Raw genomic sequence first — 14,262 nt, 5'->3', positions numbered from 1 at the left:
ACTCTGCTTGTAAGGTGCTTTGCATACTGACTGAAGAAATAAAAGTACTGAACCTTAAAGCAACAACTATTTTTGTTACTACTCAAGTAGAGACAATGTGGATCTCTTCACCTACATCAGTAAGGCACACACACTGGAGGGTAAAGTTTCAATTAAAGTGCACAATCTTCAGTTTCAGGAACAGGGCACACCTGGGTGAAGGGTCAGTGGCCATAGTTCAGGACAGCAAGGAGGAGGGAGAACCACAGTGAACAATTTGTCTCAATCAATTTTGTCAGTGCCCTTCGTAATGTTGAAACTTTTAATTTTTTTTTATTCGTTCCTGCGATGTGGGTGTCGCTGGCAAGATTGGGACTCTACTCATTGGAGTTCAGAAGGAGAGGCGATCTTATTGAAACATATAAGATTGTGAAGGGGTTGGATCGGGTGGATATGGGGAAGATGTTCCCGATGATGGGTGAAACTAGAACTAGGGGGCATAGTCTTAGAATAAGGGGCTGCTCTTTCAAAACTGAGATGAGGAGGAACTACTTCACTCAGAGGGTGGTAGGTCCATGGAATATGCTGCCCCAAAAAGCTGTAGAAGCTACATCATTACATAAATTTAAAACAGAAATAGACAGTTTCCTAGAAGTAAAGGGAATTAAGGGTTACAGGGAGCGGGCAGGAATTTGGACATGAGTCTAGGTTCGGATCGGACATGGCCCTGTGGGTAGCGGAGCGGGCCCAGGGGCCGTGTAGCCTGATCCTGCTCCTATTTCGTGTGTCTAATTCTGTTAGATTCAGGAGGTGGTTCTGTGATAGTAGATTGGCGGTTAGGATCAGATCAGCCATGATCTTATTGAATGGCGGAGCAGGCTCGAGGGGCCGATTGGCCTACTCCTGCTCCCATTTCTTATGTTCTTATTGCCCGTCCCTAATTGCCCCTTGAGAAGATGGTGGCAACCGAGTGTCTCGCTCGGCCAGTTCAGAGGGAAGTTAAGAGTCAACCACATTGCTGTGGGTCTGGAGTCACATATAGGCCAGACCGGGTAAGGACGGCAGATTTCCTTCCCTAAAGGACATTAGTGAACCAGATGGGTTTTTACGGCAATCCGATAGTTTCACGGTAGTCTGTCATGATTACTGATATTAGATTTATTCAATTCATTGAACTTCAATCCCCCAACTGCTAGTGTTGGGATTTGAACTGATGTCTCTGGATTACTAGTCCAGTAACATAATCACTACGCTACCGATCTCCTCGAGCTATCCCACTCCATGGAGGAAGAGCCCAGCTTCCTTAACCCACCCTCACAAGAAACAGCCCCAAGGCCGGGAATTATCAGTTTGATTCATAAAAACATTTCTTTGAATGACTTGCATGCACGTAACATCGCTCAGAGAGGGCTTAGAGTCTTTCACCTACAATTGCCGTTATGCAAGAGCTTAAGCAGGCAAATGTGGCACAGCGAGAGCCCACAGCCAGCGATGGGGCGGGGGACCCGTTAGTCTGGTCGAGGGGGAAATGTTGGCCAGGACACCGGGAGAACTCGCTGCTCCTCTCGCTGCACTGCGGGATCTTCATCGTCCCCCGGAACTGGCAGACGGGGCCTCGGTGAAATAGAGGGACACGATCCCAGGGCTTCACAGAATATCACCTCCTCCCTTTGAAATCCATAACACAGTCGCTGTGTGCCTTATTGATATAGGTGAAGAGATCCACATTGTCTCTTTACTTTAGTAACAAAATAGTTGTTGCTTTAAGGTTACTTTTATTTCTTCAGTCAGTATGCAAAGCACCTTACAAGCAGAGTAGATTAAACAGATACGAGTACAGAATGTAGACATGCACTTCACTTCCCTTGCTGCACTAACTGGGGGGGGGGAGAAAGAGGATAACGCATTAAAAGCAGCAGGGAGGAGTCTGATGCATTTAAAGCTGTGACAGTGCGATGTATTTAAAGCTGTGAGGGGGTGTAATTCTTTCTTGGGCCGCGCGGCCCCTTTCACGGTTTTTTCATTTAAAAGCCGGTGAGCCGAGCGCTGTGCAGGAGCTGCCGAGCGCTGTGCCGCCGCGCAGCTTAAAGGGAACATTGCTGTGACGCATTAAGAGCGGTAGGTTGGGGGTGTGATGCATTTAAAGTGGAGGGGGTGTAATCATTTAGAGCAGTAAGGGGTGTGCGATGCACTTAATGAAGTGAAGGGAGTAAGGGGGTGCGACCCACAAGGAACCACAGCTGCCATTTTGTCTGTAGATCAGCCGTGATCTCATTGAATGGCGGAGCAGGCTCGAGGGGCTGAATGGCCGACTCCTGCTCCTAATTCTTGTGTTCAATTGCACACAGCTGTTGCAACAGGTTCACTGTGGGTTTCCAACCAGTCAAAGGATTGTGAGTAAATAAATGAATGAACTGGGCTGCACAGACCATGCAGCGTATATTGGGACGTCTTGCGACAGATAGAGACGAGTGTGTGTGCGTGTGTGAATGCTGCACCATTCAAGATGCAGGACAAAAAGGGCTGCACTTTAAACTGTCCGTGTGTGTGTGTGTGGGGGAGGGAGGGGAGAGGTCTAAAGTAAACGAGGGCGGCATCTTCCAAAAAATAATGGTGCACCCAGCAGGCAGCGAAGTAGTTCGGCTCATTATTGCCATCGCCCAATTGGCCAGCAAACTAAACCAATTAAAGATTAGATCGAGTCTACAGCACGGAGACAGGCCATTCGGCCCAACTGGTCCGTGCCGGTGTTTATGCTCCACACGAGCCTCCTCCAACTCTGCTTCATCTCACCCCATCAACATAACCTTTCGTTTGACAGACTGCAGACAGTTATTTGGGAATCGGGGGAAAGGGGGATGGAGGGTCAGCAGCCTCAGAGCGGAGGCACCGCGCAATATGAAGAGTTAATATTTTACAAAGCTCTCCCTGATGGGGAGGGGAAAGAGAGAGAGCAGGGCGGTGGGATCAGTTTTCGGATTGCACCAGTAAAGAGCGGGTGCGACGGGCTGAACGGCCTCCTTCTGTGCTCCGTGGAAAGGGGTGCTTTGCCTCGGCAATGGTTAGGTGTGTGCCGATCTGCGAATAGGTGCTTTTTAACAACAGCCGTTGGCACAGTGCATGGCAGGACGGAGAACGTTTGGTGCAGAGATCCCTCGAATGTGGCCTGCTGTGTGGTTTTTTTTTACGGTAAGTCGCTGCAGTTTTTCCAGCTCCACTCTCTGGCGAGGGAGCTGCGAATCCATTGGACGCAGGTGAGATGTATTATAATCCTTGCGGCACGGGACCCTCCAATCACAGAGCACGGTGCAGAGCCGCGTGCGGGCTTCTATTCGAAGACATGTCTCGAACGCGCATCATCCCACGCCCGGGACACCGCTGCGGAACGCGAGCCGCCCCGGCGGGAATCCCGTGCAGCGATCCAGGCCGGCGACGCTCGCCGCTCCCAGTGGCCCGGCTCCGGCGCGGAGCGGGGGGGAGGCGCAGAGGCTGCCCATGCTCCACGAGTGCCGCAGTAGAGTCGAGGCCACGGCCAGCGGCGGCGGGTGGAGATCGCCCCAGTCCTCGTCCACTTCACTCGGGTGGTGCCCAGGGAGTGGCGGTCTGGCCCTGCCCAGGGCACGGAGACAAGGGAAGGACATCACAGTTCTCAGGACGTCACTGTCGTGGGAGGAACTGAAACTTCCTGCAACAAAAAAAAAAAATATATATATTATAGGTAACAACTGGTGTCAGTCACCTCAGCCCTACGTGCTGCAACTCTCTCCCTAAATCCCTCGGCTTCTCTGACCTTCAAAAACCCCCCTTTTCCACCCAGCCTGCACTCACCTCTGCTAACCTCTCACCTGCAGTCCAGTCACCCCGCCCCGAGTCCTTTGTTAAGTGCCTTGGGCTGTCTTTGCCTGTTTCTAGAATACTTCTTTACCCAGAGAGCGGTGAGACTGTGGAACTCGCTACCACAGGGAGTGGTTGAGGCGACTAGCACAGAGGCATTTAAGGGGAGGCTCGGTAAACACATGCGGGAGAAGGGAATAGAAGGATACGAACAAGGATGTCTTGCTGCAGTTGTACAGGGCCTTGGTGAGACCACACCTTGAGTATTGTGTGCAGTTTTGGTCGCCTTATCTGAGGAAGGATGTTCTTGCTATGGAGGGAGTTCAGCGAAGATTCACCAGACTGATACCTGGGATGGCAGGAATGACGTATGAGGAGAGATTGGGTCGATTGGGCTTGTACTCGCTGGAGTTTAGAAGAATGAGAAGGGATCTCATTGAAACTTATAAAATTCTAACAGGACTAGACAGACTAGATGCAGGAAGGATGTTCCCGATGGTCGGGGAGTCCAGAACCAGGGGTCACAGTCTAAGGATAAGGGGTAAGCCATTTAGGACTGAGATGAGGAGGAATTTCTTCACCCAGAGAGTGGTGAACCTGTGGAATTCTCTACCACAGAAGGCAGTTGAGGCCAATTCATTAAATATATTCAAGAAGGAGTTGGATATATTTCTTAAGGCTAAAGGGATCAAGGGATATGGGGAGAAGGCAGGGACAGGGTACTGAATTTGGATGATCAGCCATGATCTCATTGAATGGCGGAGCAGACTCGAGGGGCCGAATGGCCTACTCCTGCTCCTATCTTCTAGGTTTCTATGATATGTTGACGGGGTGAGATGACGAGGGGTGGGAGGAGGCTCGTGTGGAGCATAAACACCGGCACCGACCAGTTGGGCCGAAAGCTGTAAATTTTATGTAAAAAAAAATATCGCTATTTAAGTACAAGTTGCTTTTTTTTTTAATAACAAAGGCTTCATACAACATCATCACGTATTTAGATAGTGCTTTTAACATAGTAAAACTTTCCAAGGCGCCTCACAGGAATGTTACCAAACAAAATTTCATACCAAGGCAGAGGAGCTGCTATTAGGGGCAGATGACCAAAAGCTTGGCCAAAGAGGTCGGTTTTAAGGAGCAACTTAAAGGAGGAGAGCGAGGCGGAGAGGTTTAGGGAGGGAATTCCAGAGCTTAGGGCCCAGGCAGCTGAAGGCACGGCCGCCAATGGTGGAGCGATGGAAATTGGGGATGCGCAAGAGGGCAGTATTGGAGGAGCGCAGAGATCTCGGGGGGGCCGGGTTGTAGGGTGTAGACTGAAGAGGGGGAGAAATGAAAGAGAGATGGAAAGAAAACCCCCAAAAGCTGGAAATCTGAATTAAAAGCAGAAAAATGCTGGAAATACGCAGGTGGTCAGTCAGTCAGTCTGCATCTGGAAAGGGAAGAGACATCCTAATATTCTGAATCCTGATTAACAACCCTACCCTACCCAAAACATGAACCTGTTATACCCTTTCTGATGCTGACTGTCCTGTGGTGCATTTCCTTCAGGGCCAATTGCACTGCATAAATAAAGCAGCTAACATTGACACTTCCCCCACCCCTCACAATTTATATCGGATCATTTACCTCCCTAAATTCGACCCTTAGAGCACCGAGGCTCAGTTTCCCTGTCCTGGTGCACTGCTGTTGGTAGCTGCTACTGTTCCAACACATCTCAAACATAGCGTTGAAAACAGGAGGGGCTGCAATCACGTCAGTGTTCCTGAGAGCGGGTTTCTGATTCTCCTTCTTAGGCAGTCCCTCGGGAACCGAGGATGACTTGCTTCCACATTAAAAATGAGTTCTCAGGTGACTGACGAGTCCAATGCGGGACCTACAGTCTCTGTCACAGGTGGGGCAGACGGTGGTTGAAGGGGCGGTTGGGTGGGGTACTTGGGTTGACGTGCGCTCCTTGCGCTTGGCTTCCGCTTGCTCCCGGCAAAGAGACTCGAGGTGTTCGGCACCTTCCCGGATGCTTCTCCTCCACTTGGTGCGGTCTTGGGCCAGGGATTCCCAGGTGTCGGTGGGGATGTTGCACCTTTTTCAAGGAGGCTTTGAGGGTGTCCTTGAAGCGTTTCCTCTGCCCACCTGGGGCTCTCTTGCCGTGTCGGAGCTCTGAGTAGAGCGCTTGTTTTGGGAGTCTCGTATCGGGCATGCGGACAATGTGACCCGTCCATCGGAGCTGATCGAGCGTGATCAAAGCTTCGATGCTGGGGATGTTGGCCTGAGCGAGAACACTGACGCTGGTGCTGCAATGGGTGCAATCACGTCAGTATTCCCGAGAGCGGGTTCCCTCTCAGCACACTGATTATTTTACTCTTTTATTTAGTTTATTTGCCTCTCCCCATTCTTCCCACCAAAATGCATCACCTCACGCTCCTCTGCGGTAAGAATCACCTGGCTCAGCAGAAACCCGCGGCTGGGACCTGCGACCTCGCGGGTGCGAGGGGGGTTCAGTGCCACCGCGAGACCTTTGGTTATAATCCGACGCGGCCGTATACCTTTGATTCGGAGATCGTTCATCAGGAGCTGCAGGTTATGCACAGCCTCGTCACTGCCCAAGCGGGCTGCCCTCCGATATAACGCGATGGCTTTGAAAAGGTTCACCGGGAGGCCTGGCGGGGGGGTAGAACAAGAACATGGTCAGATTGTTCTGATTGAAAGGGATAGTGTGCTGCGCTGTTCACACACCGATCTGCAAATCCTGCACTGGACCAGCCATACTGTGGCTACAAGAGCAGGTCAGAGACTGGGTATTCTGTGGCAAGTGTCTCACCTCCTGACTCCCCAAAGCCTTTCCACCATCTACAAGACACAAGTCAGGAGTGTGATGGAATACCCGCCACTTGCCTGGGTGAGTGCAGCTCCAACAACACTCGAGAAGCTCGACACCATCCAGGACAAAGCAGCCCGCTTGATTGGCACCCCATCCACCACCTTAAACATCCACTCCCTCCACCACCGGCGCACCGTGGCTACAGTGTGTACCATCTACAAGATGCACTGCAGCAACTCGCCAAGGCTTCTTTTAACAGCACCTCCCAAACCCGCGACCTCTACCACCTAGAGGGATGAGGGCAGCAGGTGCACGGGAACACCACCACCTCCAAGTCACACACCATACTGACTTGGAAATATATCGCCGTTCCTTCATCGTCGCTGGGTCAAAACCCTGGAACTCCCTCCCTAACAGCACTGTGGGAGCACCTTCACCACACGGACTGCAGCGGTTCAAGAAGGTGGCTCACTGCCACCTTCTCGAGGGGGAAATTAGGGATGGGCAATAAACGCTGGCCATGCCCAGTGACGCCCAGATCCCAGGAATGAATATTAAAAAAATTGAAACCTAGGGGGAGGGGGAGGGAGAGGGGGCGGTTTGGGGCGAGTAAGCAAGAGTGCTACCACTGAGGCCCGACTGAAGCCGTGCCAGAGATGGGTGGGGTGAAAAAAGCCAAGGGAAAAGGGTAGAAGCAACTTATTCTCCGTCTGGTATTCCACAGGGGGCTCCCACTAATGTTCTCCTTAGAGCAGAGAAGGTTAAGGGGAGATGTAATGGAGATGTTCAAAGTAATGAGGGGTTTTGATAGAGTAAATAAGAAGGAACTGTTTCCAGTGGCAGGAGGGTCGTAACCAGACGACACAGATTGAAGGTCATTGGTAAAAGAACCAGAGGGGAGATGAGGGGAATTCTTTTACGCAGCGAGTTGTTGTGATCTGGAACGCGCTGCCTGAAAGGGCGGTGGAAGTAGATTCAATAGTAACTTTCAAAAGGGAATTGGAGAAATATAGAGGGGGAAAAAAATTGCACGGCTATGGGGAGAGCGCGGGGGGAGGAGTGGGACTAATTGGCTAGCTCTATGCATAAGAAAATACAATTGTGGATGTTTTTCAGTTGTTAATGCAAATCGTTCCGATGCCATAAAGATGCGTTCATAGATACAGATAATACATTGTAGGCCTCGGAGATGGGGATCACGCCCCACTGAAATTTTAGACGTTAATTTATAGCCTGTTCACAACTGGTGTAACTTCAAGGAAATCACGTGAGCTGCTTTTTGCACAGGGCGGGGCGCTGCCAACGGGGCTACCCAGACACGGGGCGGGGCCGACGGGGGGAGGGGGGCGGGACTGGGCAGGGCTGACGCGACGGGGGGGGGGGGGGGGGTGGCGGGACGGGGCCGACGGAACGGTGCCGGACCGGGGGGCGGGACGGTGCTGACGGAACGGTGCCGGACCGGGGGGGGGGGGGGGACTGGGCGTGGATGAGCGTCGGAGGATTTTGGCAGAATCAGCATTTAAAAAACACACAAGGAATTTCGGGCGCAGTGTAAGTCACTGACGCTCGAATTTATTTGCTGTTTGCACTGAAAGTCGGCATTGCTTAAATGGTTGTTTTGGTGCAGGTTTACAGGAAATTCTGGACCATAGGATGTCCAGACAAGAAATAATAGATTACACAGCACCAGCTCTCAGCTCCATCTCCTCCGGGAATAGGCAGTTTTAGCAATAGATTCACTCAGTGATTCTTTTCGCAATATTATAATTTATTAAGGTAAGTAATGTTTAAAATAACAGGGATGGGAGGACTTCTTCGTGCTCATCTAAGTGAAGGATGTTGGTGCTGGAGGATGGTAAACCTCTGGGCTTCTGTTTTCTCCCGTTTGTCCTAGTGATTTATCCGGCCTTTGCTGGGATCCCTGGTTCCCCTCCCCTTCACCCCCCTGAAGGTTCCACTTAACCCCGTGCCGACAGTCCAGTACCTCCCAGTCCTTGCTGGTGGAACACTCCCAGAGCGCACTGTGCGTCAGCGTGTTCGAGGGCTGCAGCCTTCTGGTAGAGCTCGCCAGCCCGCCGGAAGTCCTTCTCCACTCCCCATCCTTTCTGGTAGCAAATCCCCAGATGGTACTGACTCGAAAGATCCTGCAAAGGACAGATGACAATTCTCGTACGCCGGGATCTCAGCTGCAGCTGTCAAATACAAATTCTGCCGTGGAGCTAAGTTAGTATTAATACCTGATCACTTATCAGCAGTTCGGTGCCTACATTAAGAAGCTGGGTCCCCTGTGTGCTTCAGCGGGTAGGAGCAGGCAGTCGAATACTGACTGACATGAATCTTGCCATTCATGTGGAAATGACTTATGAAATAATACTGGGCAGCCTGCTGGTGGCGCTGTCCAGGGAGAGTATAAATACTCGGGCACGGGCCCAGCTTGCTCAGGACATTCTGTAAACAGGAACTAGTGAAGGACACTAGACCTCCATGTTGTGAAACAGTTGATTAAAGCTTTAACGCTTAAACCAAGTGCCTAGTAGTTTTCTTACGTCACTGAGCATCAACTAAAGTCCTGGGATTGTGTTCTGCATTCCTCCAACTCTTGTCCATCCCCCACTCGCTTCGCCCCACCATTGGCGGCCGTGCCTTCAACCGCTCTAAGCCCTGGAAATCCGCTACCCTTTGTGTGAAGAAGTGCTTCCTGACATCGCCCCTGAACGGCCTGGCTCTAATTTTAAAGTTACGCCCCCTTGTTCTGGACTCCCCCCCCCACCAGAGGAAATAGTTTCTCTCTCTATCTAACCCATCAACTCCTTCAATCATCTTAAACACTGTGCTGCGCTGGAGTGTACCGCGGGCGTAGTGTAGGCAAATATGTTATAAGAACATAAGAAATAGGAGCAGGAGTAGGCCAATCGGCCCCTCGAGCCTGCTCCGCCATTCAATAAGATCATGGCTGATCTGATCCTAACCTCAAATCTTCTATCACTCTCCATCCACCCGAACCCATGTGATCTCCCGGGAGAGGTGTGGTAAACCACTTTTGTCGTTCACTATCGTTACACTATAGTTATCACTGTTATATCGTTACTCTATGGTTATCACTGTTCACACTGTTGTATCACTACATGAGGTCGCCTCTTGTCACGCTGTTATACCTGGGCTGACCACTGCTGACTCCGCCCATGGCTCCACCTACCTGCCCAGGTATAAAGGTGGTCGACTGGCTGGTATTCCTCCTTGTTGGATCCGATCACCCACGAGGGTGGGCTCTGTTATTTAGCCAATAAAACCTATAGTTACTTTCTTAACTCGTCGCTTTTCATTGGATGAATTGATAGGTATATCAATTTTATTGGCTAAATTTTAAAATGTCGACACTTGAGCAGTCAAACGACCAGTCAAACGACCAGCCAAGCGACCAGCCAGACGCCCAGCTACAACAGCCACAGCAGCCAGCCTGGCTGCGAGCCCTCCGACCACCGTACCTGGATCTAAACCCACAGGCAGCAAACTCAGCCCTCGACTTCGAACACTGGCTGAGCTGTTTCGAATCCTACCTGGGAGAATCCGGCGTGCTTCAGAAATCCATGCTAAGAGTTCTGACCGCCCAAGTGAGCCCTAAAGTATTCGCACTCATCCGGGACCTTAAAACATACGAAGCCGCCATCAACCTGCTGAAACAACAGTACCGGAGCCCGGTAAACTCCATGTATGCCAGACACCTCCTAAGATCCCGCCTGCAACAGCCAGGAGAGTCGGTAGATGAATTTTTACGGGCGCTACAAGCACTCGGCAGGGACTGTGACTTTAAAGCGGTATCAGCGGCAGAAAATACTGAAGATAATGTCCGCGATGCCTTCGTGAAAGGCCTGCGGTCCGACTACGCACGGCAAAGACTTCTTGAAGCAAAGGACCTTGACCTGAACACAGCTGCAGCCCTCGCTCGCTCCCTAGAAGTGGCCCATCGGGACCTCGAGGCGTACTCCAGGTACAGTAATTTGCGACCCTGGGACTCGGGACCGACCCCGACCGCGATACCCCTCGCAGCGCCGCCCCTGGGACCTACCTCTGTGTCGGCGTCCCGGACCCGATCGGGACCGCCACCCCCGGTACCGGCTGCGACTTCGGACCCCCGCGATCGGGCTGCCGGCTGCTTCTTCTGCGGCCAGGTGAAACATCCTAGGGCGCGCTGCCCAGCGAGAAACGCGACGTGCTCAAGCTGCCTGAAGAAAGGCCACTTTGCTAAGGCCTGCAGAGGCCAACAGAGATCAACAGAGGCCAGCAGTGCCTCATGCGAGTTGTGGGGGCGGCCATCTTCCATCAAGGCCACAGATGCCAGCATCCCCACGTGTGAGTCATGGGGGCGGCCATCTTTGATCCAGGTAACCGACACCAGCAGTGCCTCATGTGAGTTGTGGGGGCAGCCATCTTCTCCGCCATTTTGTCCAACCTCGTGGGCGCCGCCATTTTACCCTCCACGCTCGACCGCCACCTCGCCTCCGGACTCGACCACCGCCTCACCCGCAGACTACGGCAGCTCGCTGAGCCACACACTAGCCTCCGTCACACTGGACCAAGCCCGCCCGCACCACCTGTCCAAGTCCATGATGGACATCAAAGTAAACGGCCGCGCCACGACCTGCCTGTTTGACAGCGGAAGCACGGAGAGTTTCATCCACCCAGACACGGTGAGCCACTACTCCCTCACTGTCCGGCCAACGCGCAACCGGATCTCGATGGCATCGAGGTCCCACGCCACAGACATCAGCGGCTACTGTGTCGTGACCCTGTCGGTTAAGGGCACAGAGTATAAAAATTTGAAACTCCTCGTCCTCCCCCAGCTCTGCGCTGCCGTCCTACTAGGGCTGGACTTCCAATCCCACCTCCAAAGCGTCACTCTAGCATACGGCGGACCCCTCCCCCCACTCACAGTCGACAACCAGCAGCCTTTAAACCGCCCACCGCGTAACACCTGCGGCCTATCCACCCTCAAGGTCCCGCCACCTTCCCTGTTCGCTAACCTCACCCCCGACTGCAAACCCGTCGCTACCAAGAGCAGGCGGTACAGCGCCGGGGACAGAGCCTTCATTAGCTCTGAGGTGCAGCGTCTCCTGAAGGAGGGCATCATCGAGGGGAGCAGCAGCCCCTGGCGTGCCCAGGTCGTGGTCATTAAGACCGGCAATAAAAACCGCCTGGTCATCGACTACAGCCAGACCATAAACCGGTACACCCAGCTGGACGCATACCCCCTTCCCCGCATATCTGATATGTGTGGTAAACCACGTTCACTATCGTATCACTGTTAGTAGTTAGCACTGTTCACCACTGTTCGTTATAACTGTATCACTGACCACTATTGTATCACGGTACGAGGTCGCCTCTTGCCACACTGCTATACCTGGGATGACCACTGCCGACTCCGCCTTGGCTCCACCCACCAGGCCAGGTATAAAGGTGAGCAACTGGCTGGTATTCCTCCTGCTTGGATCGGATCACCCACGAGAGTGGGCTCTGTTATTTAGTCAATAAAAACCTTTAGTCACCTTCGTAACTCTTCACCTTTTATTGGAGGAATTGATAGGTATATCAATTTTATTGACTAAATTTAATGATGTCCGACAACGAGTCACAACCGGCGGAGGAGCCACCAGCGCAGCTCCCAGGAGCACAGCCACACCAGCCAGCTTGGCTGCGAGCCCTCAGACCGCCGTACCTGGACCTGAACCCACGAGCAGCAAACTCAGCCGCAGACTTTAAACACTGGCTGGTCTGCTTCGAATCATACCTGAGAGAATCCAGCGTCCCTCAGGCATCCAAACTAAGTGTCCTGCAGGCACAACTGAGCCCGAGAGTATACACTCTCATCGAGGACATGACTACCTACGAGACCGCCATCAACCTGCTGAAACAGAAGTACCGGACCCCGGTAAACTACATGTACGCTAGGCACCTCCTAAGATCACGGCCGCAACAGCCAGGAGAATCAGTAGCCGAATTCTCACAGGCGCTATATGCACTCGCCAGGAACTGTGACTTTAAATCGGTGTCGGCAGCCGAAAATACTGAAGATAATATCCGCGACGCATTCCTGAAAGGCCTACGGTCCGAGTACTCACGGCAAAGACTGCTGGAAGCTAAAGACCTCAGCATGGAAAAAGCTGAAGCCCTCGCTATCTCCCTGGAAGTGGCCCACCAAGATCAGGAAGCATTCACCAGGTACTGCTCGCGACCCTGGGACTCGGGCCCGACCCCTACCACAGCACCCTTCCCAGCGCCGCCCCCGGGACCTACCTCTGCGTCGGCGTCCCGGACCCGACCGGCCCCGCCACCCCCGGCACCGGCCCCGACATCGGGCATCCGCGATCGGGCCGCCGGCTGTTTTTTTTGTGGCCAGGAGAAGCACCCGAGGTCGCGCTGCCCAGCCAAGAACTCCATATGTAAAACCTGCCTGAAGAAAGGCCACTTCTCCAAGGCCTGCAGGAGCGGATCCTCAGAGGCCAGCAGTGCCGCATGCGAACTATGGGGGCGGCCATCTTCGTTTAGGGCAACTGAGGCCAGCATCCCCACACATGAGTCATGGGGGCGGCCATCTTTGTTTAGGGCAACTGAGGCCAGCATCCCCACACATGAGTCATGGGGGCGGCCATCTTTGATTAAGGCAACCGACCCCAATAGTGCCTCATGGGGCCCTACCTCGTGGGAGACGCCATTTTACTCACCACGCCCGACCGCCTCGCCCGCAGATGACAACGACTCGCTCAGCTACACACTAGCTTCCGTCACCCTGGACCAAGCCCGCCCGCACCATCTGTCCAAGTCAATGATGGACATCAAAGTGAACGGCCACGCCACGACCTGCCTGTTCGACAGCGGAAGCACGGAGAGCTTCATCCACCCAGACACGGTGAGCCACTACTCCCTCTCTGTCCTACCAACGCGCAGCCGAATCTCGATGGCATCGAGGTCCCACGCCACGGACATCAGCGGCTACTGTGTCGTGACCCTGTCGGTTAAGGGCACGGAGTATAAAAACTTTAAACTCCTCGTCCTCCCCCATCTCTGCGCTGCCGTCCTACTAGGGCTGGACTTCCAATCCCACCTCCAAAGCGTAACCCTAGCATACGGTGGACCCCTCCCCCCACTCACAGTCAACAACCAGCAAACGTTAAACCGCCCACCGCGTAACACCTGCAGCCTCTCCACCCTCAAGGTCCCGCCACCCTCTCTGTTTGCTAACCTTACCCCTGACTGCAAACCCGTCGCTACCAAGAGCAGGCGGTATAGCGCCGGGGACAGAGCCTTCATTAGCTCTGAGGTGCGGCGCCTCCTGAAAGAGGGCATTATCGAGGGGAGCAGCAGCCCCTGGCGTGCCCAGGTCGTAGTCGTAAAGACCGGCGATAAAAACCGCCTGGTCATCGACTACAGCCAGACCATAAACAGATATACCCAGCTGGACGCATACCCCCTCCCCCGCATATCTGACATGGTCAATCAGATTGCACAGTATAAAGTATTCTCGACCATCGACCTGAAGTCGGCCTACCACCAACTCCCTATCCACCCTGAGGACCGCCAGTATACCGCCTTCGAGGCGAATGGGCGCCTATACCACTTCCTTAGGGTCCCCTTCGGTGTCA

The 14,262-nt window shown here is 53.1% G+C and overlaps 1 protein-coding gene across 2 annotated transcripts in view; it reads right to left on the bottom strand.

Annotated features, from left to right (window-relative positions):
* Window positions 1–553: 553 nt before the first annotated feature.
* dele1 (DAP3 binding cell death enhancer 1) overlaps window positions 554–14,262 on the bottom strand; it is a 56,120-nt gene continuing 42,411 nt past the window's right edge. Inside the window, exons 11-13 of one of the 2 annotated variants that reach the window (XM_085996032.1) lie at window positions 8,610–8,769; window positions 6,351–6,464; window positions 554–3,664 (exon numbers count right to left, since the gene is read on the bottom strand). In XM_085996032.1, the coding sequence (XP_085852158.1) occupies window positions 3,336–3,664; window positions 6,351–6,464; window positions 8,610–8,769 (603 nt within the window). In that variant the 3' untranslated portion in view covers window positions 554–3,335. The remainder of the gene's footprint in view (window positions 3,665–6,350; window positions 6,465–8,609; window positions 8,770–14,262) is intronic. The other variant, XM_085996033.1, reaches the window with a different exon arrangement.

The sequence above is a fragment of the Somniosus microcephalus genome, chromosome 8 (genome assembly GCF_052327205.1).
Source record: "Somniosus microcephalus isolate GS21.2 chromosome 8, FLI_Smic_1.0, whole genome shotgun sequence".
NCBI classification, from domain to species: domain Eukaryota; kingdom Metazoa; phylum Chordata; class Chondrichthyes; order Squaliformes; family Somniosidae; genus Somniosus; species Somniosus microcephalus.
The sequence above is the reverse complement of the archived record's forward strand: the minus strand, read 5'-3'. Positions and strand labels throughout refer to the sequence as shown.